The 24,161-nt window shown below is 40.8% G+C and overlaps 2 protein-coding genes across 5 annotated transcripts in view; both read left to right on the top strand.

Moving 5' to 3' along the window:
• Window positions 1-2,354, top strand: part of ALS2 (alsin Rho guanine nucleotide exchange factor ALS2) — a 63,847-nt gene extending 61,493 nt beyond the window's left edge. For 2 of the 4 annotated variants that reach the window (XM_039844453.1, XM_039844450.1), the window contains exon 34: window positions 1,009-2,354. In XM_039844453.1, the coding sequence (XP_039700387.1) occupies window positions 1,009-1,047 (39 nt within the window). In that variant the 3' untranslated portion in view covers window positions 1,048-2,354. The remainder of the gene's footprint in view (window positions 1-1,008) is intronic. The other 2 variants (XM_039844451.1, XM_039844452.1) reach the window with 1 other exon arrangement.
• A 129-nt stretch (window positions 2,355-2,483) lies between these two features.
• The window catches only part of MPP4 (MAGUK p55 scaffold protein 4), a 39,725-nt gene continuing 18,047 nt past the window's right edge, over window positions 2,484-24,161 (top strand). Inside the window, exons 1-11 of the mRNA XM_039844460.1 lie at window positions 2,484-4,621; window positions 8,661-8,839; window positions 9,716-9,837; window positions 11,362-11,439; window positions 13,564-13,644; window positions 14,757-14,888; window positions 15,605-15,686; window positions 16,911-16,996; window positions 18,469-18,540; window positions 18,983-19,179; window positions 22,179-22,243. Coding sequence (XP_039700394.1) covers window positions 8,761-8,839; window positions 9,716-9,837; window positions 11,362-11,439; window positions 13,564-13,644; window positions 14,757-14,888; window positions 15,605-15,686; window positions 16,911-16,996; window positions 18,469-18,540; window positions 18,983-19,179; window positions 22,179-22,243 — 994 coding nt within the window. The 5' untranslated portion in view covers window positions 2,484-4,621; window positions 8,661-8,760. The remainder of the gene's footprint in view (window positions 4,622-8,660; window positions 8,840-9,715; window positions 9,838-11,361; window positions 11,440-13,563; window positions 13,645-14,756; window positions 14,889-15,604; window positions 15,687-16,910; window positions 16,997-18,468; window positions 18,541-18,982; window positions 19,180-22,178; window positions 22,244-24,161) is intronic.

Here is a 24,161-nt window from a genome sequence, read left to right as displayed (position 1 = left end):
ACTAGAATTAATGTCGGGTTTCTGGCTTGGGTTTATTTTTTTTAAACTTTTCAACTTACTTAATACCATTAACATTTCTATTAAATAAACTGAAAAGATGGGGAGAACTGGGGAAAATACTGACCACCAGTGACTTGTATTATTAAGCATTTATGTTATTGAAGACCATATCTAAACATATCACCAAGGAAAAAGCTGAATTAATACACCTATATGTAGGAACATGCTCAGCATTACTGAAAATAATAATATTGCACATTTAAACAAGGTGCCATTTTGAACCTGCTAAATTACCAAAAGTGTTTTAAAATTTACCCAGTTCTGGTGGGGTTATAGTGAAATCAGTATTATTCCCACATTGCTGGTACTGGATTAAATAGCAATGACCCTTTTGGAAAACAATTGTTATTAATATTGATGTCACCAACATCAAAAATTATTGTGGAGTCTTGAGTAGTCCTGTTAAAGAGCGTATCCTAGTTAAAGAGCAGAAAACACTCTACATTGTTTGGATGAGGTGTTCTTTATAGTGTAATTCTCAAGCACGGACATTTTCAGAATCACCTGGGATTCTGAAAAATGTATTCTTAAAAATACATTCCCAGAAATTCTGACTCTGAAAAGATGCTTAATCTTTATGTTTATCAAACATACTAGATGATTCTGTTTACAGTCGTTGGTATACCTTGTAACAATCAGCACACTCTAAATGTCCAATAAGTAAATAGTGGTTTAGCAAAATATGGTATTTATACTTAGCAAAGAATATTAAACAGATTTTTAAAAGTTTTTATTTTAGAGGGCAATGTACAAAAATTTGTCTTATTTACAACTAGGCAAAATAGACATTAGATAGGGGGACTGGAAGAAAACAGGGAAAAATGAAAGCAACCGATTTTGTTGGGCTGTCAGAATTATTAAGGGATTTCCTTTTTCAATCCCATGTGCAGTGTTATGCTTATGTAATTTCTTTCAAAGTAAATTTGAAATTGTTTTTAACTTTTTCAGGCATGTTACTATCAGATCCAGCGTGAGAAGCTTAACTAGGCTGCAAAACAGCTTGACAACTGGATTACCTATACAGAGTATCTGTTATAGCACCATCTGGCGTCTTCCTGCAGTGGCAGAAAAGAACAGTCTTGAAATTAGAACGTTGTGTTATATTTTGGTTATTATTTCTGAGTCTTACTAATGATCAGAGCCCTGAGCCCAGGAAAAAAAATAAAAAACCTATACAGTTGGAAAGGAGGATTAAAAAGGTGGTAGAAATCAGATTAGACCAGTCTCTGGTCTACATTAAGTTCCCAAAATATCATAAGCCCGCTGTTTGAAAAAAGAAGATATCCCTTCCTACAGTAAAGGGCATGCCAGCTACACGATGTTGTAAGACTAGTTCTCAGTATAGCTTCTTACATTAAACAAGTTGATGGATATTTTTGAGTTTCTGGTTTGCCTGCAGTTAGTTACCCCCAGACCCCTTTGCAGGGAGCAGATTGCACTTGAAACTACAGTGGCCGCACTATGCCTTCCTAAATTCCTTGCAGTCGTATGCATCATGCTTCTTTGCTGGGGTGGGGAAGAGGAACTTTTAAACTGCAGTTTTAACTTTTTCTAAGCTTTTCCACCAGGGTATTCATGATGGGAGAGGTTCAATGTAGTGACAGCCACATCCTAACCCCAAACATGGAACACGTCTGAATAGGAGTATTCTGCCTCCTGGTTAAAAGAACATAGGAATTTTGTTCCTGGTTTCCTCACGGTTCTACAGAATGAATACACTGGAATTCAAACACTGACTCTGAGCTGCTGTGGAGCCTCCTTTGTCCACGTGCAAACGCTGTGTCCCGAGGCCTGTGAATGAGAGCCTGAGAGCTTTTGCATGCAGGCTGTTTTGGAGCAGGACAAAAGACTGGGACATACAGAAGCAAAGAACTGCATCCACCCTTGATCTATTGTTGTGGTTCTTCCCTATACCTCGCATTGAACTCACAGAGGGGAAGAGAAAAGGAATAAGCTTTGGCTTTTCCCATTCAAAGTATTGTGACACTTCCACATTTTAGTGTCTTGCTTTTTTTTTTTTTAATATCTTGTTGTAAGCGGTTGATTTATACTGTACAAGTAACACTAGTAGGTATTTTGAATAACATAGGTGCTCTTCATCTCCCACACACCATGGTGAGCGCACGGAGTGTCCTCCTGATTTATGTTAACGTCGGCAGATGTTAATCAATTTGGAAAAAGGATCATGGTTTCTGCTCAACTTTATAATCAGGACAAGTGTTTATTAAAATATTGTTTGGGAATGTTGGCTGTAATGTAACAGCAATTTTCTTAATAAAAAACATCCATCTTTATGAGATTGTTTTGATTGTGAAAGAAATGACACAGGGAAGCCCAAAAATTCAAAAGAAATCTAGGCTTAGTATTTTTTTTTTTTGCCCACATTGTAATCCACACCTCTTTATATTTGCCTCAGAGGTCCCTCTAAGGTTTTAGAGATCTCTTTAAAATAAACATCACCTTACAGCATGCTTGGGGGCAAAGAACAAATTAATTTTCTGATTCTAATAACACAAGGACAAAGCCCTTAAATTATTATTTCTTTGAATAAAAGGCATATTTTGATAGTTTTTTTTTCTCCTGAACAGATTCAGGGAAAGAAGAATGAGGATTTAAAATTCTGGTTAGAAATATTAGGCCTTAGATAATTATTTTCCTGTAATTTCTTCTCGAGAAACCTTTTATCCTGCTGCTGCTTTCTACTAGAATTTGCCTGCCTTTTGTTGGGAAGAGACCAGTACTTACAGATTAGTGTATGTTAATCACTTTGCATTTCCATTAGGAGTGTTTTGACTTTTGAATAAACACAAGTTCCACATTTCCCTTGTAAAGACAAATGTACTGAATACCTTTGACCCTTTGAGAGAGACAGACAAGGGCAATTGTGAAAATGGACAGAAAAATTTGAGACCCACTGAGAAACTCTCAAATGCTTGTAGGCTGTCTCAATTTCCCCCACCCCACCCCCAAAAAGTTATAATTCATCCTTTTATTTGAGTCGTGAATGAAAATGTCCAGTTACTTGAGTTCTTCATACTATATTTATGCTTTTCTGGTAGCATATTAAAATTATAGTATTTCAATTCTGTTGGAAAAAAACCCCAAATCTCCAGACCAATGTCTGTAAATAGGAATACCGAGCAACCATGCAGCAATTTACAAAGATCTCTCACACATGATGAATGCTCACAGCAGCCCAGTGAGGCAGGTATTTAACCCCGCTGATCCCTGCTTCTCAGACATGGAGTGGCCGTGATTTGCTTTCTGTTAGGGTGAGGAATCCAACCCAGGACTTCCTACCTTAATCTAAGTGCTCTTTGCTACTACAGCCGTCGATGTCATTTCATAGCTGGGTTATGCCTTAAAAATTTACAAAGTAAAAAATGAGTTGAAAATGTAAACTTTTAATAAAATTTAGTGCTTTTGATAAAACATGTTGTGCTTGAAACAGTTGTAAATGTATCACATTCCCAGCTTGGATTTTCATCTACAGTGGAGAGCGAAGCCATATGTTTAATTTAGGATGAAAGGGCGGATAAACTTATAATTGTTACTTGGTCTTTACCCTTTGCTTCGCTGTAAGCAGTACCTTTCTCTTGTACTTTCTGTGATACGGACTTTGAGACATTCTTCCCACTGACCTCTCCTTGTAATATAAAATTTGCAAAGAAATACGTAGCTCCAGTCTGAGAGAGAATGGACTATTAAGTTCAGAACACTGGCTTGGTAGGGGACCTTCCAGAAGGAAACCATTTGTTATAGGCCTCATGATGGTTATTGGCTGAAGAGTCTTCCATCCCTTTCTTATCATAAAGTTAGAAAATTAGTAAGGTTGATAGATCGGCTTACTCTCAGGTATCTCTAGCTTTTCCTTTCATTAAAAATGCTATCTTCTGTCATGGTGTGGCTGTTGTCCTGAAATAGTCAACAAAAAATATTAGTCTAATATTAATGTTAATTATGTGCTGGCAATTTGAAAGAGAAAATACTAAAGTGAAGGTTGAAAATGATATAATTACCAATCTTCAGTGCAAAAGTACTTAAGATTTGTGACAGGAGAGGCTTGTGAGTTATTTAGCGGTTAGGCTGGGTTAGGCTTCTGTGGATTAAATCAAAGAGGATGTGCAGGGATTTTATCTGCAACGGTGTGAGGTGACTTTGGCAGCTAATAGCCCACTAGTGTTTCCTACTGGAGCTTTTCTCTGGACAGGAGCAACATCACATGTTTACAGTCTTGCAGGTAAGAGCCCCTGCCAAATGACCCTCAGCTACCAGAGAGCTCTATAAATGTCTGCCCTTCTGCCAATTTTTAATAGCTGAAGATATAATTCTGGGCAAACTGATTTAAATGGTTTAGTTTCATTGTAATCTAAATTATATGGAGAATTTTATAATTTTAAAAGGATTTGCTTTAAAAAGCCATTTTTTAAAATAATTTTTTATTTTTCAATTACAGTTGATATACAATATTATATTCATTTCAGGTGTACAACATAGCGATGTCTATACAACCTACAAAGTGATCACCAATAAATCTTGTACCCAAGAAGCCATTTTTAAGGTATGGAACAATGAGTTGTCATGGAAATTGATTAAGTCGAGTGTCTTAGTCCTAATCAGCATTTTGACCCAGTGGAAGCCAGCCATTTTTGTACAGGCCATTTCTCATTAAGTTTTCAAGAGCTTTTTAGACTTTGTCTAATACCATTATTTTGAAAAAGCATAATCGGGATAGAAGGTGTGGTACTTAATAGTAATCACATTTTTAATTGTTCATGGAAACACTGACCTTTAAAATAACGGTTAGGGCAAACTCGGGAGTCAGTAACACTAATGCAGTTTCTAGGCTGATGATAGAACCAGCTATCCTTCCTGTTACTTAGCCCAGAATTGCAGGTGTTCGGCTATTTAATTTAACAGTCTCAATCAAGAATTTTCATTCTCAAGATGGCAAAAACAAGTGAGTCTCAAGTGAAAAAAATTGGTTGAGAAGTCACGAAAAGGAAGACAAGTAAGTGACATCACAGTCTTCTGCCAGGCACTAGCATCTTCAGGACTAATACTGGAAACTAAGGAGGAAAACTTCTGCTTTTACTACCTCTTTGAGTGTCAGATTCCCTACCTGTAAAATGCAGGTTGCTTTTGATTATTTCTGAGGTCTCCTTCAGCCTCGGATTTCAAAGTTTGATAGGGAAGAAGGCTGAAGTCAGTATAAGCAGGCAGAGGAGGAGAGGAGGGGCACAAGTCTCTGGAGCTCAGCTGCCTCCAACCTCAGGATTGAGGTTACAGCTGCTTGAACTCCTGGCAAGAGGTATCAGCCTTTTGCTTCCATTTCTTAGCTTCCTGTTTTATGCTTCTCAGCAAACCTGGGAATACCAAGTGCTTGCTATACCCCAAGCCCTGTTAGAGCTGCTGAGGCCACAGCAGTGAACAGCACAAGCAAGGTGTCTACTCTGCCCCTCTAAGGTGTGACCCAAGGTGTCTACTCTGCCCCTCTAAGGAGCTGGACACTGAATGGGTTAATGCGTAAGAGACTTGCGAAACATGGTGAATGCTCTGAAGACAATAAATCACAATGGTTTTCTTAGCTACCTGGAAGAAGGGAGGTAAAATCATTTTCTGGGGTTTTTAATGAATTTTTGTCTTAGCTTGGGCTGTTATACCAAAATACCGGGGACGAGGTGGCTTAAACAACAGAAATGTATTTTTTAACAGTTCTGGAGGCTGGAAGTCTGAGATCAGAGTACTAGCATAGTCAGGTTCTAGTGAGGACTCTTCCTGGTTCTAAGACTGCCTCCTTTGTCCTCACATGTTAGAGAGAGATGGGGAGAGGGAGAGAGGACAACTCTGGTGTTCCTGCTAAGGGCACTGCTGCCATCATGAGAGTCCCACCTGCATGACCTCGGCCAACCTAATTATTTCTCCAAGTCTACATCTCCAGATACCATCACCCCGGGGGTAAGGCTTCTACATAGGAATCTGGTGGACATAATTCAGTCCATAGCAAATTAGTCACAGAACCCTGAGGATCACCCAGCAAGGACAGTTTTTAGAATTTACGCAAGTCGTGAAGATGAAAATGACAATTTATCCCTTTATGACTGAGAAACTGTAGTCAAAATGAGCTTTTCAGAATACATGAATGAGTTATCTGTGTAGCCCAGGAGTTGGTGATAGGTTTATTAGAAGCTATTTTAACACTCAACATTCACTGTAGAAACCACAATCTATTTGTAAAGCTCGCTCACAATAAGTTCATCTCAGGAACCTAGACACCCCATCGGCTGCATGGATAGGCCTTCTCATTTGGGCGTTAAATATGAAAGAAATGTGGCCTGCCTAATAATGCACAAACAGCAGCTGGCTTGTTTAATCTGTACAGCCCCCTTTGGGTACCAGATTTAAGAGGTTGCCTGAATATGATGACTTGGGGTCAGACCCATCTGCTCTGACTTTGTCAAACACTCCATCTCCCTTTTAAATTCCCTGTCCTGGAAGTTATCCTTTATGGAGAGGAAGATGAATCATACATGCAACTGTTGTGCTAAGTGACATAATAGAGGCTCAGAAATTGGAACACAGGAAAAGGCAGGATGTAATCTGACTCAGTAGGGGCTGAGCAGGGTGGGTGGTGGTGGGCAAGGCAAAAACATGATACCAAGTTTGGGTAGAATCTAGCAAACTAGAATTCTTCGGTGTGCCTGGAAAAGAATGTTGATGGGAAAGTTGCCTAAAATTCTATAACAGCTTTTTGTGCTATTCTTCTCGCTGCCTTAGATTTTAGAGACAACATCATAATGATCTGTCTTTTTCTAGATAGCATCCCTGGCTCCGCCCCACAATTTTATAAATTCTAGACAGTCCTCGAGCATGTAAGAATCGATACCCCAGCCTTTAACAATTAATTTGAAATGCTCCTTTAAAAAAAAAAAATCTGGATTAATTCTTTATTTTCCTACCCTAATAAATGCTGTCAGTACACTACCCACATCCCCTTGGTCCTCACAATCTTGGTGCACTGTGAGCCAACTTAAAACTGTTAGCACCTGCACTCTCTGATAGATGCACATAGCTGGCTGAAAGTACCAGAAGTAATGCTCTCTGGGAACAGCTTTCAACCAGTGACTGGCAGCACTGGTGTGTAGATACCCCCACGCCCTTGTCCCTGGTTCCCTCATAAGATTAAGCTCTAGCTGCCTATAGTGCTTACTTGCTTGATACACATTTTGCTGGTTTACCCCCACCTTGCTCTATCTTAGTACTCCACTTCTCTACTGGCATTTCTTGGGATTAGTTTCCAAACAAATGACCTCCCTGGAATCTTTGCTCTGTGTCTGATTCTGGGGGCAACCAAACTAAGATACTTACCTACACAAAACTTCAAAAATATCCACGTACATAAAAGGAGAAATTAAATAAATGTAGTCGATAAGACTTCATATTTTAATACATAAATATGAGATATCACTACACCAAAAGATATAGTGAAATAACACAGTTGCACCTACAAAAAGATGACTAGGGATGTGCAGCAGCTTTGAATGCAGATACAGCCTAATGGTGATGTGCTGTAGTGACCCCCTAAATCCTGCGAGTAGTGTTACCATTAATGACATGCTTTTCTGAAATGGTGAGCAACTCGCTAAAGTCCAGGCAAAACAGAGTAAATTCATTCCTCAATTGTGGTAGTAGCATTCTAGAAAATTCAATGTGTATTAAAACTATGCAAAAATACTTTTTATATGTAAAGAAAAGTTGGGTTCTAGGCTCAGATAATTATAATTTTTTTCCAGCAACATGAAAAGTCCAGTGGGACATTTGAAGCTTATACAGGAAGGACACTAGGTGACTCTTCATTGTGTAGGGCAACTTCCAGTAAACTTCCTCAATAAGCAGTGGGTGTATTCCCTTTGCCCTCATGTCCTTAAGCCTTTTCCCTATCCTGCTGGCTGAAACGTAGAAATGATGACTGGGGCTCCAGCCACTGCCTTGGAGCAGGAAGAGGAGAAGCACACCATGCCAGGGTGATGGGGCAGTGAGGGAAAGAACCCCTTCTTTGAGAACTTCCTGGAGCAAGGCTGCACTACCAGCTCTGGATTGTCTCTGCCTCTGGATTTTTACACGAGCAAAATACAAACTTCTATCCCGTTAAGCCACTATCATTTGGGGTTTCTGTTTCTTGAAATTAAACCTACCTAAAGTGATATAGAAAATAAGCTCTGAGAGTGTGCCTCAGCAGTAACACATGCTGTTGTGATCAGTGCCATGAAGGACTCTAGGGAGCAACGAGAGGTAACGGGGCACCTGAGTACAGTCAGACCGGGGAAGGCTCTGCTGAGCTCTGAATGATGATAAAATCAACTAGGCAAAGAGGTGGGAAATAAACAAATCTAACATTATCACTTATTAAAAAGAACGGTGTTTGTGGGGGGTGGTGTGCGTAGAGGGAGTATTTTATAAAAAAAAAAGCAGTTTTCACACAGCTGGTGAATGGCTAATGAGTAAATGCCTCAGAGCAACTATGTTTTGTCTGATGTGACTCTCAGTGTGTAGCACAGTGCCTGACATGCTCACTAAATGCTGTTGAAACTATATTTCAGTGTGCTAAAAGCGCTTGGCCAGCATGACTGAGTGAGCTCTGTGCTGCCTATCGATCTACTCCCCAGTTCTGAATTCTTTCTGGAAGCTCGGGCAGGGAAGATGATACAGTCAGACGAAGGAGCAGGTTCACCAGACAAGAAGGACATGAAGCGTTCCACGACATCCACCCCAGAGAATGGTATGTGGCTCCAGAATTCTTTTTCTAGACCAGAAAGTTCTTATAATATCACTTTGAAAGTGTGACCAAATGAATGGGCATGCATTCTGATAGATTTACTGTGATTCCTATGACAAACGTGTCGTACGCTTTTGGACTTGTCATACACTTGTCCTACTCTAACTATCAGTGATAAGTCTAAGCAGTTTTCAAGGCAGAAAGGAAAGGAATTGACAAAATGGATTCAGAACCTCTTTTTTTCCTTCCCCACAATGTTTTATATAAACTTAGAACTTGTTCGCATTCAAAATATCACTGCAACAAATAGAATTTCTATGAAAACACTTGTAAAAAAAATCAAGCATTCACTAAAATCTGTTCAGTTCCTTTAATCGGTGGAATCCTGAGATTTATATTAAAAACTTACTGGAAGTTAGAGTTTCTCTATAATGCTTTCGATAAAATGTTCAGAAAGGGTAAGAACAAATGACTCTATGTTTGAATTAGAGATGGAAGATCCAGAAAGCAACTAGATGATTTTGGAATAAGCCAAAAGCTGGGAAGATAGAGAGGGGAGAGCAATATCATTCTCATAATATCTTAAATCTATATACTGTGATCTATTATTTCATCTAACGTTAGCATCAACCCTATGGGAAAGCTAGTGTATTCTCATTTTGCCACAAAGAAACTGAGTTTCGGATAGTTGGGTGACTTTCTGAAGTTCACAGCAAATGACAGAATAGAGCTTGAAGGCTGATCCTTTTTAAATCCAGTGTCATCCCCACTCCTCATGAGCCCCTGTGACATGTCCCAGCTGACTTGTCTTTTACATTTACACCTGCCTTTCTTTCCACCCCCACCTGCCACCCGGTCCCTGCTCTCTGTTTTTTCTAGGTCTCTCCCAAATCCTGAGGCTTGTGCTGCAAGAGCTGAATCTGTTCTACAGCCGAGATGTGAATGGAGTGTGTCTCCTGTATGATCTCCTCCACTCCCCGTGGCTTCGGGCTCTGCTGAAGGTGAGTGCCCTGATTCTTGGAAGCCTTTGCTTCCTGTGGATGCAGGAACTACTTACTCAACAGTATCGCCTGTCGGCTGGCAGGACAACAACTTGGAAAAAGTTCTCAGAGCGAGCTACACAAACCTCTTAGCTTAGGAAGGAATTAAGTTAGGTGGAAAAGACTATGGTTGCTCCTTTTTTTTTTTCTCCCTGAGGCCCCTGGGATCCCAAAGCAGCCACCACAAATGGCCATCAGCCTTAGCAGCCAACTCAGGACAAATAAAAAAGCTTCTAAAAACCCATTCCTCTTTGTTTTTTAAAATCAGAAAAAGGTATCTACAGTTCTGTTTAGGAATCTTAAGTTTTTCTTACTTTGAAGATTTCTCCTCCTCCTCCTCCTCTTCCTCTCCCTCTCCCTCTTCCATTATTATCTGACTATAATTTTGTTCCCCTGAACAAATGTTATTATTAAGAAACATTTTTTTTGAAGTTATATTTGGGATGTGGGCGTTTTCTTCACTTAAGTGTGAAATGTTGTCAGCCTTATGATACATGTTAATATTATATTTTTGAAAATAAGAGCATGAGCACAGAAGCACTCCGCTCAGCATTTGTTTTAAAACACCTGATTTCTTTATTCATGTGTTCATCAATAGACTCTTTGGTTATTTCTGTGTCTTGGCTATTGCGAATAATGCTGCAGTGAACATGGGCGTACAGATATCAGTTTGAAATGGTGATTTCATTTTCTTTATATATATATATACCCAGAAATGGGATATACAAGGGAATATTATTCAGCTATTAAAAAGGAAGGAAATCCTCCCTCTTGCATTTATATGGATGGGCCTTGAAGGCATTATGCTAAGTGAAAAAACTATACTGAGAAACACAAATGCTATATGTTCTCACTTATATGTAGAATTTTAAAAAGTAGAATTCATAGAAACAGAGTAAAATGGTTGTTGCCAGGGACTGGAGTGTGAGAGAAATGAGGAGAGGTTGGCAAATGCGTAAAAACCTCCAGTTTTAAGATGAATAAGTTCTAGAACTCTAATGTATAGCATGGTGACTATAGTGCCTTGCCCTTGCTCACCACGGGCAGGCTGTCTGTGCTTTGGACGCCCTCCTCAATCCATCAGCCTTAATTGCTTCCAGGGACACTTGAGCCCTAGCACTGAGGTAAAGCAGGGAAGTGCCATCATCCCAGATCTGGATGGAGGAAGGCGGGGCTGAGCTGGTCTGTTGGGTCTCATTTCTGCATTCTTAAGAGAAACTATATTTCGAATATAAGAGTAAGGGCGGTGCTGTGGAGCTAAGCAGGCCTTGGTGTACTCGGCCCAACCTTAGATCCTGGTATGAAAAAAAATTCCTAAGGGTCAGCAGAGATGAAGTTGGAATTTTTACAAATGGACTTTTACTGGAGAATTAAGGAAGGAAAAGGAAACTTGCCCGAGCTGTTTCTCCCCTTGGAGAGCCTTAAATCCAAAAAGTTAACAGTGACGTTGTCAACATGCTGCTCTTGCATTGTTGCCTTCTGCAGGTGTATGACTGCCTCCAGGAATTTAAAGAGAGGAAACTTGTTCCTGCCACACCTCACGCGCAGACATTATCCTATGAGGTGAGGCGACTGTTAACCCACAGAATAGTAGAGCTTTAATGTGATGTTATTTTACTCATAGTAAATGAATTAAAGGCTCTAACGGAAAAGTCTGATTGATGATCATGCATCTAATAAATGTTTTTAACTAAGCTTTAACGGAAGAAAACCGACCTGCTATCTCCCCAAATTAAAAACAAACAAAAAAGAACATCTTAGCATGTCTCTATTTTTCTCTCTCTCTCTTTTTTTTTTTTTTTTTTTGCCTAAACCTTGGATTCGATTTACCCTATGTAATCATGGTAATGTTTATAGTAATGATTCCACAATTTGTAACTCTAGCTGGGCTCTTTCACTGAATTGCAGATTTTTATATCTGTCTCCTCCTTATCCTACTCAGATGTTTAAGAGACCTCTCAAACTTAACATGTCCCAAAATGAGCTCTTGATTGTCCCTATCCCAAAGCCACTTGTCTCCCAGGCTTTTCTATCTCAATAATGACATCTTTGTTCTTGCAGTGCTCAGGTCAAAACTCTTTGGGGTCATCTTTGACTTTCTCTTTCTGTCAGACTTCACACCCATTCTGAGGGCAGATCCTGTCGGCTCTAGTTTCAAAACACATCACTACCTTCACTATACCATCTAAGCCATCATCATCTCTTACATAAATATTTGCACTATAGCCTCCCACCTGGTCTCCTGCTTCTACTCTTGTCCCCTATAGTCTATTCCCAACACAATAACCAAATAAATTATCTTTAAAGGAGAGTCAATTCATATCACTCCTCTGCTCAAACCCTTCCAATGACTTCCCATCTCAGAGTAAACATCAACATTTTTATATAGCCAAACAGAATGCAGCCCCATTACCTCTTTGATGTCTCACTCACTGCTCTCACCCTTGTTCACTCTGCTCCAGCCAGATTAACGCCTTGTGATTGTTTGAATCAGATGTTCACCTGCCACAGGCCCTTTGCACTTGCTATTCCCTATGTCAGTAAGTAATGCTCTTGCCCATATATCTGTGATCTGCTTTCTTATCTCCTTCGAGTCTCCACTCAAATGTCACCTTCACACTGAAGCTTTCTCTGGTCACCCCATCTAAAATTGCAGTTGCATCGTGGCACTCGCAATCTACTTTCCCTGTTTCAATTTTTTTCTTAACTCTTCTCACCAACAAATAAAACTATTTCTTTTACTTATGTATTTATTCATTGTCTGTGTCTTCCCACTAGAATGTAAACTCTATGGAGATTTTTGTGTGCCTAATTCACTGCTGTGTTTGCATCACTCAAAACAGTGCCTAGCACATAGTAGATGTTCAATAAATATTTGATGAGTGAATGAATAAAGGTTATTTATTATTTATTGCTCAAACCATATTAAAAGAAATAGAAGAAAAAAAAACTTCTACCCTCAATTCCAGTAATCAATAACTCAAATTGTTCTAAATTGTCCACAGAAAACACACACATGATATTTTATTCTGTTATAATCCTAGTGAATGGCGGTAAAGCTTAGTAAACTGCCTGGTTTCATTTGGCTGTATGTAATGACTGCTAAAGGTTCATGGGCTGATTAAAGTCTTGAAAAGTCTTAAGTCCTGTCAGAAATCAGGTCTATACCTAAATCACAGTAATTGGTTCTGTTTAACCCTTTTCCATTGCAACAAATATTAAAAGCCCTAATATACAAATTACCATTCCCATTTTCCAATTGAAGAATGGAGCATCCCATGGAGTTAAGCTACCCAAGTTCTCCAGGTATTTGAGCATGTACCTGGAGAACTCAGCTATCTTAATTTTTGCATAAAGCAAACACTCACATTAGCAAGCAGCTATCTTAGAGCCACTGGGGGGAAATTTAGAGGAAATTGCCTCCCTCTAAGCTTGTGATGTGCCAGGACTGGGGCTCTGGGGTTTAGTTCTACCCCAGATCTTGGACTCTACCTGCTGTAGTAAAGTTTAATGCATAAGAAAATATCCTAAGCCTTGAATTTAAAAATGAAAAAAGAAAGCTTCAATAACAGCTTTTCTCAGGTCAATAGAATGCTAGTCAATATATCTGTTATCCATCCCAAGTAAGGTTAACTAGGTGATGAAGATTTTTCAAAATTTCACAATCTATGCTTCTTCATCAACCAGGTAGTAGAGATATTGCATGCAAGCCCTAGTTCCCCTGAGATCCAAGAGCTGAGACAGATCCTCCAGGCTCCACACTTTAAGGTAAGTGCTTGCTAAAATAGACAAAATATGCCATCTGGCACACAGACAAAGTGGAGAAGAAGAAAGAAACATGACAGAAAAGATGCTCTCTAAATAGATATTCTATTACCCCACATAGATGACCAACAGTTTGTATTGAAAAATATGGGACTCAGATGTGACTGGCTCCATGCTGTCAGTCATGAAGTCAAACCTGACATATTTATGACACATCCAGAACTTTCCATGGTGTCCTATTTCCTCCCTCTAAAATTCTGGGGCAATCAGAGTAGCATCTTTCTTTTCCATCTTGGGAATGTTTTAAGTTTTAGATAAAGTGTGTGAAGGTATTTGGAAAATACAGTATAATGATGATTAGCTCTGTGGGGGAGGAGGGCATATGAAGAACATTTGATGGCAGAATAGGAGCCTACCTCTTAGTACCTACAGATTTTGAGATCAATTTATCAATAAATTAAAATTTTAAGAGAATGTCTGCATTTGGAGCAATGAAATTTATGAATCAAAAATTCTAGTTTACATGATAACCCCAGAGAATTTTCTCTGAGTTTCAACCAAGTTCTGCCCACCAACCTCAGGTAGGGCTATAGAATGATTACTTCTTTAACTCCTAAAATGGAAAGTTTAACATAGTGGGTCATTAAAGTAGCTCTTTGATCATACCTTAAACCAGGGAACTAGTGTTTCTGTTCAACATGGGCCCTTGGGTGTTACTAGCATATCAAACTAGCAAGATGTTTTGATTACTGCCCCTCTATTCTGCCTTAATTAGGGAAAATATTAGAAAAACTGTTTTTTAGTTCAAGATCATAGGAACACCATAGATTAAATGAGTTTCCAGGAAATGAAAAAGTGACAGAATAATACATTTTCGCAGAAATGAAAGAATATATTATGTATTGCTTAACCTCTATGTGTCTCATTTCTTTTTATGTAAAATGGGGGGTAATAAATATGCCTGCCTCATAGAGTTGTCCACATACAGTTCTTAGAACTGTGCCTGTACGTGTTGGTTGGTGTTGTTGTGTCTTATATATAGTATCAAATCACTATCTTCTAGGGGGTTCGTCTTATGTGTGACATTTGTTCACCTTTTCCTTCGCTGTCCCCAGGCCTTGCTCAGTGCCCATGACACTGTGGCTCAGAAAGATTTCGAACCCCCTCTCCCCCCACTGCCTGACAATACCCCTGAGAGTGAAGAAGCCATGAGGATTGTTTGTTTGGTGAAAAACCAACAGCCCCTGGTAAGAAAATTATTTTATCTTTTTATTTAGAATTATGCCAGGGTTAGTTGCAATCTAAGTCATTTCTAGTAGTTACTTGGGCGATATTCTTGTCTGCGGTCACAGATATAGTTTGAGGCATTTAGAAGCCATGATACTAATGACTAAACTGTATCTTAATGATTTTTGCCATAGATTAAATGAGTTTCCAGGAAATGAAAAAGTGACAGAATAATACATTTTCGCAGAAATGAAAGAATGTGTTTTCAAACACATTACATGTTGTAATGTTTTCACTAGGAAAGATTTCTGTTTAGTGTTTTACTTTTTTAAAAGAGCTGTGAGATATAAGGCATATATTTTGTTTTACTATTTAACTGTCTGGCACATACATATATTTCACTCAATTCTAATGTATTTGTGTAGGGTTTTTTTTTCCCTCCATTAATGGAAAGCTAAGTAAGGCATTCATTTGATTTTCTAAGAAGTCCTTTGGATTAAGTTGTAATTGTGGGAGCTTTCTTTATCTTTGAAAGGATCTAAATATTCTTTTATGTCTGCATGGTTAGGTAGAGATCTCAGGAGTCCAAGGTCGAGTGGCCTTTTCTTTTTGATGGCATGGTATAGCCCTCCTTAGTACGAATACCCTCATCTGAAAGACCAGAGCTGCATTGAGAAGCCACCCGAAAAATAATCGTGTAAGCTAAAAGAGGGATTCCACTGTACTCTCTCCCCAGGGAGCGACCATCAAGCGCCATGAGATGACAGGGGACATCCTGGTGGCCAGAGTCATTCATGGCGGGCTGGCTGAGAGGAGTGGTAAGCTGGAGCAGCAGGGTACAAGTGGGACCCAAACACAGGAAACCGTTGATTATTTAGTCTTCTTTCCAAGGAGACCTCCCATTCCTAACTAAGGTCAGGGCTTTACTAAGTTCCATTTCTTGGTTACTAAGAAGGAAGGAATAAATATTCCAGAGAAATCCTGTTTCCCTCCTTCATTGAGTCCCTCTGTTCTAGGGACTCAATGTTCTCTCGGTTTATATTCTCATGGCAACCCAACAAGGTAAGTGTTATCATTGCCATTTTATAGATGAGGAAACTGAGGCTTAAAGAGATTAAAGAGCTAACTTGCTCAAGGTTACACAGTTTGAGTCAGGATTCAAGTCTAGGTCAGCCTTACTCTGTGTTCCCAACTTTCATTCTTCACTTGGTCCTTCTGCTTTCCAAAAGGCACAGCACTTCATCCGAGATGCCTTTCGCTGGCCCTTTCTACCAGGGAACTGGATTTCCTTCCTTTCACCGCAGAGCTTCTGAAATGAGCAGTTCCGTACCTGCCGCCCCTGTCCTCACTGTGCATGGCCGTGGAAGCCTGGCACAGGGTTTTACCCCCACATTCTTAGAGTAATTGCCCCAAGGATTTCCTCCTTGCTAAGTCTATGGGCCCTTCTTCCGGCCTCAGTTTTATTTCTACTCCTCTGGCACGTTTGATGTTGTCGGCTTTACCTTTCTTGAAATTTTCGTCGTGCTTCGCTTCTGTCCCATGCACGACACCATTCTGCTTCTTGTCCCCTCGGCTCCACAGTTTTGCCTCATACTTCTCAAGGCTTAATCTTAACCCCAGTTTCTCCACAGTTTCTCTTTTGAAATATGCCCCACTTTCCTTTTCACGTATCATTTCTTCATGACCCTGACATCTTTATTTTTAGTGTTATCTTCTTACCCGTGTCCCAGTTCCACGTTACAACATCAGATTAATGAAAATAAAAACATCGCCATTGGTTAATACCCAGCGTTGGTGAAAAGGTGGAAAAAATGCAATTCTCATGCGCTTCGGTGATGGTGTAAATTAGAATAAGCTGTTTACTTTATAATTATTATTGTGATGATGACGATGACGATGATGATGATGATGATGATGATGATTTCACAATAAATTTTAAAATGTTAGGGTTAGAAAGTTTGATAAATAGCTTTGGGATAGCTACCTTTATTTTTTGCCAATTTCTTTATACCCTTCTTTGTTTTGTGTTCCCGTTTGCCTAGGGTTGTTATATGCTGGAGACAAATTAGTGGAAGTGAACGGAGTTTCAGTTGAGGGATTGGACCCCGAGCAAGTGATCCATATTCTGGTAACAGTCTCCTCTTTGCCTTCTTCCTGACTCAGTAAAATGCAAGGCTGAACTGGGCCTGTCCAGCTCATGGTGTGTGCTCTGTAATGAGAGGAGGGTTTGGTCCCTCTTGGCAGCTTCCTCTCTCCAGGCCCCTGACCTTGTCTGTTTCTGTGTGGCCCATCAGAAGTCTGGCCCCTGCTGGGAGACTTCCCTTCCCAAGCTGCTCTTTCTGCCTCAGGAAGGCTGCCTGGTTCACTGCTCAGGCCCCTCACCACCCGGGTTGCTCCATTGGAAACTGAGCCCAGGTGGGCAGAGTGAGACTGTGGAGGAGAGTCTGAACCTGAGCAAACCACCCCTTGCTTCCTGAACATTTTTGTACAGCTGCAATCTGTGGAACATTATCCTTGAGGCCGTTTTGAGGGCAGCTTATGGGGAGGGAGGCATCCTTGCTGGCCCTGACATTCTCCTTGGTGGTTTGAACTAGCATTTCTGGCCTGATTATGTGAGCCTTTGATCTCTGTTAGGTCCCCATTCCCATCCTTCAAAGTATTGCCTGAATCACACAGTCCAGCTTTCAGTAGCACATGCCCCTACCCACCTTTCCCCAGGCACACCCCAAGTGTATATCATGTAGACTAGGGGCTCTCAAACTAGGTTCTTGGGAGAAATTCTAGATTTTCATATGCCTCAGGGATTTAGATGAGTGGTGATACTATAAGGAGTATACCAAGCACCTAAATATTTTGCAAACCACTGCCGTAAGATTCTGTGCGGTATACAATATACTGCAAAGGGACCTTAGAGTACTGTTATTCATAGACACATATGCCTCCGCCTCAGTCCTTCTGGTGGAATTGACAGGACAATGAATGGTGACAATTCTAAAAATGAGAACAGCTTTTGTTAATCTCTGGATCTCCAATGCCTGCAACAGTACATGCGACAGGAGGATTCTTACTTCCCAAATCAGGATGAGAGGTTCTCTGTCTCCTCCAAAGACTGGGGCCCTCCCATTCCACCAACAGCTTGGAAGCTTTTCAGTCCCCCCAGAAGACTTGGGAGCCCCTCATTTTTCCCTATCAGTCTGGGCTGTGTGGTGCAGAAACAGGTGTTCAGGAAAAAATTACTGCCTTAGGCATGAGGAAAGAAAGTCAGACCAAGAGCTCATTTCCTCCCCCATGCCTGTAGGAAGAAGACCTTGGTGGTCTTGGTGTCAGCAAGATAGAGGGTCCCAGGGAAAGGCCAGGACTCAGTGCAGGTTTTAGCAGGCTGGTGACTCTGGAGCCCCACAGCGGGGCAGAAGCCTAAATTTCTTCCTCTTTCCTGTTTTCCATTTCTGGGTGGTGATAGTCAGCTGTGGAACCCTTGTAAATTCCCAGTGAGATGTCACTGTTAGACCTGGACACACTGAGTTATAACGCCTTGTGCTGAACCCCAGTAACCCGATGGGCTCTGCGATTTGTCATTCTTCCCCCTTTGACATTTTCTAGGCTATGTCTCGCGGCACAATCATGTTTAAGGTGGTTCCAGTTTCTGACCCTCCTGTTAATAACCAGAAGATGGTAAGAATTTACTGAGCCTCCATACTCACACACGGTAAATCCTCAAATAACAATACCAGTGACTAAATACTTTGTATCATACTACTGTTCTCTATAACGTCTTGAACGTTTGTTCAATACTTTGGTGTACATTTTTCAATATTGATAACGTGAGAGGCAAATGAGTAAATGAATGCAAAAAAAGGAGATGGGGTACCAAGAAGTTAAGAAGTAACATCAAGAATGGTGAACATTTGAGTAAAAACTTCACAGAACTAAGAGATTCTTTTTCTAAGTACTTTTCATAGCTCTGAGACTCAGTTCAAGAGGCAAGTTCTCCTTTTCGTGGGGGTGAAGAGGAAGGATAGAAACAGGAGGCGGAGGAGTGGGAGAAATGGTTTTGAGTCCTGATGGCCCATGGGCAAAGGTTCTTCTGATGGTGCCATTATGTACCTACTGTCAGGTGTACGTTCGTGCCATGACCGAGTACTGGCCCCAGGAGGATCCTACCATCCCATGCGTGGATGCCGGGTTACCCTTCCAGAAGGGGGACATCCTCCAGATTGTGGACCAGAATGATGCCCTCTGGTGGCAGGCCCGGAAAATCTCAGACCTTGGTACCTGTGCTGGTCTAATCCCTTCTAACCACCTTATGAAGAGGTAAGAAAAGTTATCACTCCTGGACTCAGGACTAAGCCATCAGGAAATGAAATGTGTTCTCAGGCTTCTGTCATTGCCGTTAAGATGGGATATGGAGAGAGAAGCAGATGGATGAACATACACGCTGGTTTATAATTCCAAATATCGACCTATCCATATGCCCTAAGCATCTTAAATACCAACGATATCAGAATAATTATATCAGCTAGAAGAGAGAGAAAACACATGGGACACTAAATTCAACTTAACATGGTAGTTCTAACTCCCTCTATTAATCTTTCAAAACTGAGTTGTAACCCCAGTTACTGAATCTCAATCTACCATCCTCACTTCTGTGAGACTGGAGGTCTAAGGGAGTGAGTAAAGATAACAAGATAGAAAGAGGTCCAATCCTTGGCCAATGCTCAGAGATCAAGAAGAAAAGGAACTAGCAAAGGAGAATGAGAAGAAATGACCAGTGATACAGAATGAAAATCAAGACAATATGGTGTCCTGATCATCTGTGTCAGTTGCTGCCAGAAGTACCGAGAACTGGCAATTGGGTTTAGCAATATCGACCCTGATAAAAATGATTTCAGTGGAAGGGTGGAGCCCAATTTCTCGTAGAGTGAAATTTGAAGAAATTGATGACAATGAGCATGGAAAGCTCTTTGAGACGTTTTCATATAAAACAGAACAGAACAATGAAGAGGGGAAAGTGGAATAGTATGAGAAAAAATGTTTTAGATAGGGTAAATAATGCTAGTGGTAATAATCCAGTAAGAGGAAAATCTTTCATGGCGTAGGAGAAGAGAATTGCCTTGAGCAGGCAGAAGGAGGTATGATCTAATGTACAAATAGAGGGGTTGGCCTTATATAGGATCATAAACAGTTCACCTACAGCAGGGACCCCCAAACCTCGGGCTGCGGACCAGTACCGGTCAGCGGCCTTTTAGAAAATGGGCCACACAGCAGGAGGTGAGCAGCAGGCGAGCAAGCGAAGCTTCATCTCTATTTGCAGCCGCTCCCAGTGCCAGCATCACCGCCTCAGCTCCACCTCAGATCATCAGGCATTAGATTCTCATAGGAGAACCAGTGCCTGGTGCCACGAAGGTTGGGGACCGCTGGTCTACAGTGATGGTAAAGCTGGGAATCCAGAGTATGTGGCATAGTTGAGGCTGAGGGTGAGGGGCATGGTGGAGCTTGTGTAAGTTCTCTTTCAACTATTCTTATTTTCTCAGGGAAATAGGAAGCAGTGTCATAAGCTGAGAGTAAGCGTGGGTAAGGAGGTACTGGGAAGGAGAGAGGAGAAAGCTTGAAGAGTTTCTAGAACTGGAGAGCAAATGCATTAGGTAAATACAGTAGGATCAGTATTAGGGTCCCCCTTAAGGTTAAAAGTGATAAATTTGAAATGATTTTGGTCAGATTCCTTGGGGGCAGGTCAAGATTTGAAAGAGAGTTGGATTTAACAATAAATCAAGGAAAAGCCAAGGGAGTGACTGTTTTGAAGGAACATGACATTTAAGCCATTAAGCGGGGAGGTGAAGAGGTAAGGATCAGTGGAAATGGAATAAAATCAATGGATTATAAATTCTGTGGGGTCAACAGATTTGGGGGGTTGGAAAGGTAGGTGCCAGTAAAAGAAAAGGATGCTGGGAATTGGAAGTATGGAGAGATTGCAGCTATTATTTCTGGAAAGGTCTAGGGCACAACAGTGAGAAGCAACGGCTCAGGTAGCATGAGGGGAAGGTCATTGGAAGAGAGGAGATCGAACCAAGAGGCCAGGGTGTTAGAAGGGGCATTTGTATGCCTAATAAAATCATCGAGAATTGTGACAGAGCAGTGTGGAGAGAGAGAGAGTGAGCAGGAGTCATCTGGGACTGGCTAGCAGAAGAGTGGGGGCAATGGTAGTCACAGCCGGGGACTTCTAGGGAAGAGGGAGAATGGTCTGTAGATGGCCATGAGGAACAAGGACAAAGACCTCACCTCCAGACCAGTGGGAAGAAGGCCCTGAATGTGGGATGCTGGAATACGCTAACAGAGCCCACTGTGTGCTTCTCACATCCACAGTCAGTGAGGTCACGGTGGCAGCTTGAAATCAGCCACAATGAGAGTACTGACACTAGGGAAATCAGCAAAAGCTACGCATAGGGCTCCCCGGCCCCCAGAGCCGCTTTACCAGCACCCACTGGGAGTGGGAGAGCAAAGAGCCTTATCCTGGAAGGGGCAGGGAAAGCAGTGGCCTCAGGACACCCGGGTTTTGATTAGAACTAGAATGTGAAGGGCTCACTCAAGGTAGAGGCTGAGGTCTGAGAGATTTTGCTGGTTTACTTCGAGTTCCAGGGTGTGTGTGAAAGGGCTTCAGGGAGGGGCGGGTGGTGGACAGCGTCTTACAGGGATTAAAGTACAGAGGATAAGGGAGGACCTGAGCTTTGGGGGCTGAGGACACAAACAGGCTGCTAAAGGCCTAATGAGATTAGCCAGGGCAGAAAGTGGTGAGGAGGCAGGCTCTGGTGGGGATCTTGCAAGAAGCACACGGAAATGGCAAATTTATTGGATTAGCACACAAATAAAAAACAATAGGAGATGAAATTCACGTGGTTCTCAGGAAACTGTAGAGGGCATCCAAAGCTTGGGAGGGGATCCAGAACATGCTGTGAAAATTCTGAGCCCAGCTGAAGCAGGGTAGCGTGCTGGAGGGGCAGCTTACCACGGCTCCTCTCCCGAAGTCTGTGGCCCATGAACCGGTGGTCATGGGCCAGATTTCCACTCTCAAGTCAGTGTGTTTCTGACAATAACCCAGGAGGCAGAAAAAAATAAGAAAGGCTGTGTATTTAGAGAATGTATTTGACAATGTGTTTGGAGAAGAAACCTTTTTTTCACTTGGGTTGGAGGCATCAGAATTCTAGGAAAATTCTGTCCTAGAATTCTAGGAAAATTCTGTCCTAGATCTCTTTCACCTGGCTTCATTCATCTAGGTTGATTTTTTTTTTCCTCACAGTGTATTTCTTTTTGCCTAGGAAGCAACGTGAGTTCTGGTGGTCTCAACCGTACCAGCCTCACACCCACCTCAAATCAACCACCTGTGAGTGTGCTGCTACCTCAAACCCAGCACGTGCATCATGGGGAAACTGGTTCCTTCTCTCCCAGGGCTGGCTTCCTGTCCCAGAAAGAATCTTTAAGTGTCCCTACTGCCCCAAATAACCTAGCAGCCATCTGAAATCCTACTATAGACATTCATCCCTTTGGATTTAGAAGAGTTTTCAGTTTATGAAAATGCACATGATCTTGTGTTGGTGACACCTTCAGTGATCACTCACCAGCTTGAAGTCCTATGAGATCTCTACAGCTAACAAATACATACACATTCTGTCAAGCAAGGCTGCATAGCTTCATAGAAGAATTCATCTGGGTTCTCTTTAGAGGGGTTAAATTTCACACTGTTCAGAAGCTCTGACTAACAGCTGTGTGTGCCTTTGATGAATAAACATAGGACTGAATTATTAGTTAATGGACATAGTTTGTTTGCTAGACAGTATTATTCAAACGGCAGTGGGGGGAATGGTTAGTAAAGGGAGCTGTAGTGGCAATGCTTGTGAACTCCCTTCCTGCCTTAATAAAGAGTGCTGAGGAGCTCAGCTGGCATCCACCGAGTAAGGAAGGCCCTTCAGAAATGGACCTCAGGCAGGCCCCTGGAAAGCTGATGAAGGGAATGGACCCGAGGAGGCAGGAGAGGGTCACTAGAGTAGACAACAGTATCAGTGTCACAGGTCTGCCCACAGCAAGTCCTCACTCGCTTTATTTCTCATTTCTCTTAAGCCAAAAATTATTTTTTCTTTTCTCTTTCTCTTGAAAAGATGACAACTGTAGATATATTTTTGAAAGAAGAAAACACTCTTATAATTCTTGACACTGGCAATATTTTCATATTGCCTTCCGGTTGTGAAAACATATTTTACGTGTTTACAGTAACAGTTGCAATATCACTTGTTATCTGTATTTTTAACAACTTTTTATCAGAAACATTTTTAATGTATACTCTTCATAGTAATATTTTAGTTATTTTCCTTGTGTTTTGAAAAAGTTTACCAAACCAGATTGAAATACTTCTTTAATTCATTTTTCTATTTCATTTCTCAAAGGCACATGGAAATGCTAATAAGCTTCTAATCAGTATCTGATAACTAGTATGACCACTGGTTGATATTTAATTTGCTCATGTAACCTAAGTGCAATTTATATTAGAGTTTTTGAAAAGTCCATCTTGTAATTAGCTTGCAGATATTGCTATTATTGTCACAAATTTCTAAGTCCAGGAATTCCAGGGTTGGAGCCACTGACTTAAATGGTCATCCCTCACAGGGATGGAGCACGAGCATTTTCTAAACTAGAAGTTCATTTCTTTTCTTTTTAACTGCGATAGATGATTCTGTAATAAATATTATTTTGCATCTTCCTATTCTGCTTAAATGTTACCTTAAGGGGGAAAAAAAAATCTCTGAGTCCAGAGAGTTTAGGCATTTTTATTAATCAAGGGTTATTGAAAAATTCCAAGTCTATGTTAGTTTGCAGATGGTTATTAAAAAATTATTTACTGAAGATGCACTTATACTTATCATCCCTCTTTTCCTTTTCTTTTTTTTTTCTTCTTTCTTCCTTCTTTCCTTCCTTTCTTCCAGTCGAGATAGGAGTTCCTAAAATATGCTGAACTCAGCATATTAATTCAGAAGGGAGTAGAATGCAAACTTTTATAGCTTAATGGGATGGAAACGAGTAGGATTTACCAGAAGAAAGTAGATCCTCATTTCCAGCAAGGCTTATAAATATATTAGTTTCTGTAGGATATTCACTTACCATTTTGTTATTAAATTTTTAAATAAATTTCTAGAGAGTAAGCACAAGAACACTAATTAGTATAATTTTGGCACTTTTCTTTTCTTATTGTAAGTAAGTTAATCTGAAAAACCGAGCATAGACTAATATATGTGATTCCCCACCCGTTC

Source organism: Pteropus medius, unplaced genomic scaffold (genome assembly GCF_902729225.1).
Source record: "Pteropus medius unplaced genomic scaffold, Ma_sr-lr_union100, whole genome shotgun sequence".
NCBI lineage: Eukaryota > Metazoa > Chordata > Mammalia > Chiroptera > Pteropodidae > Pteropus > Pteropus medius.
The sequence above is the reverse complement of the archived record's forward strand: the minus strand, read 5'-3'. Positions and strand labels throughout refer to the sequence as shown.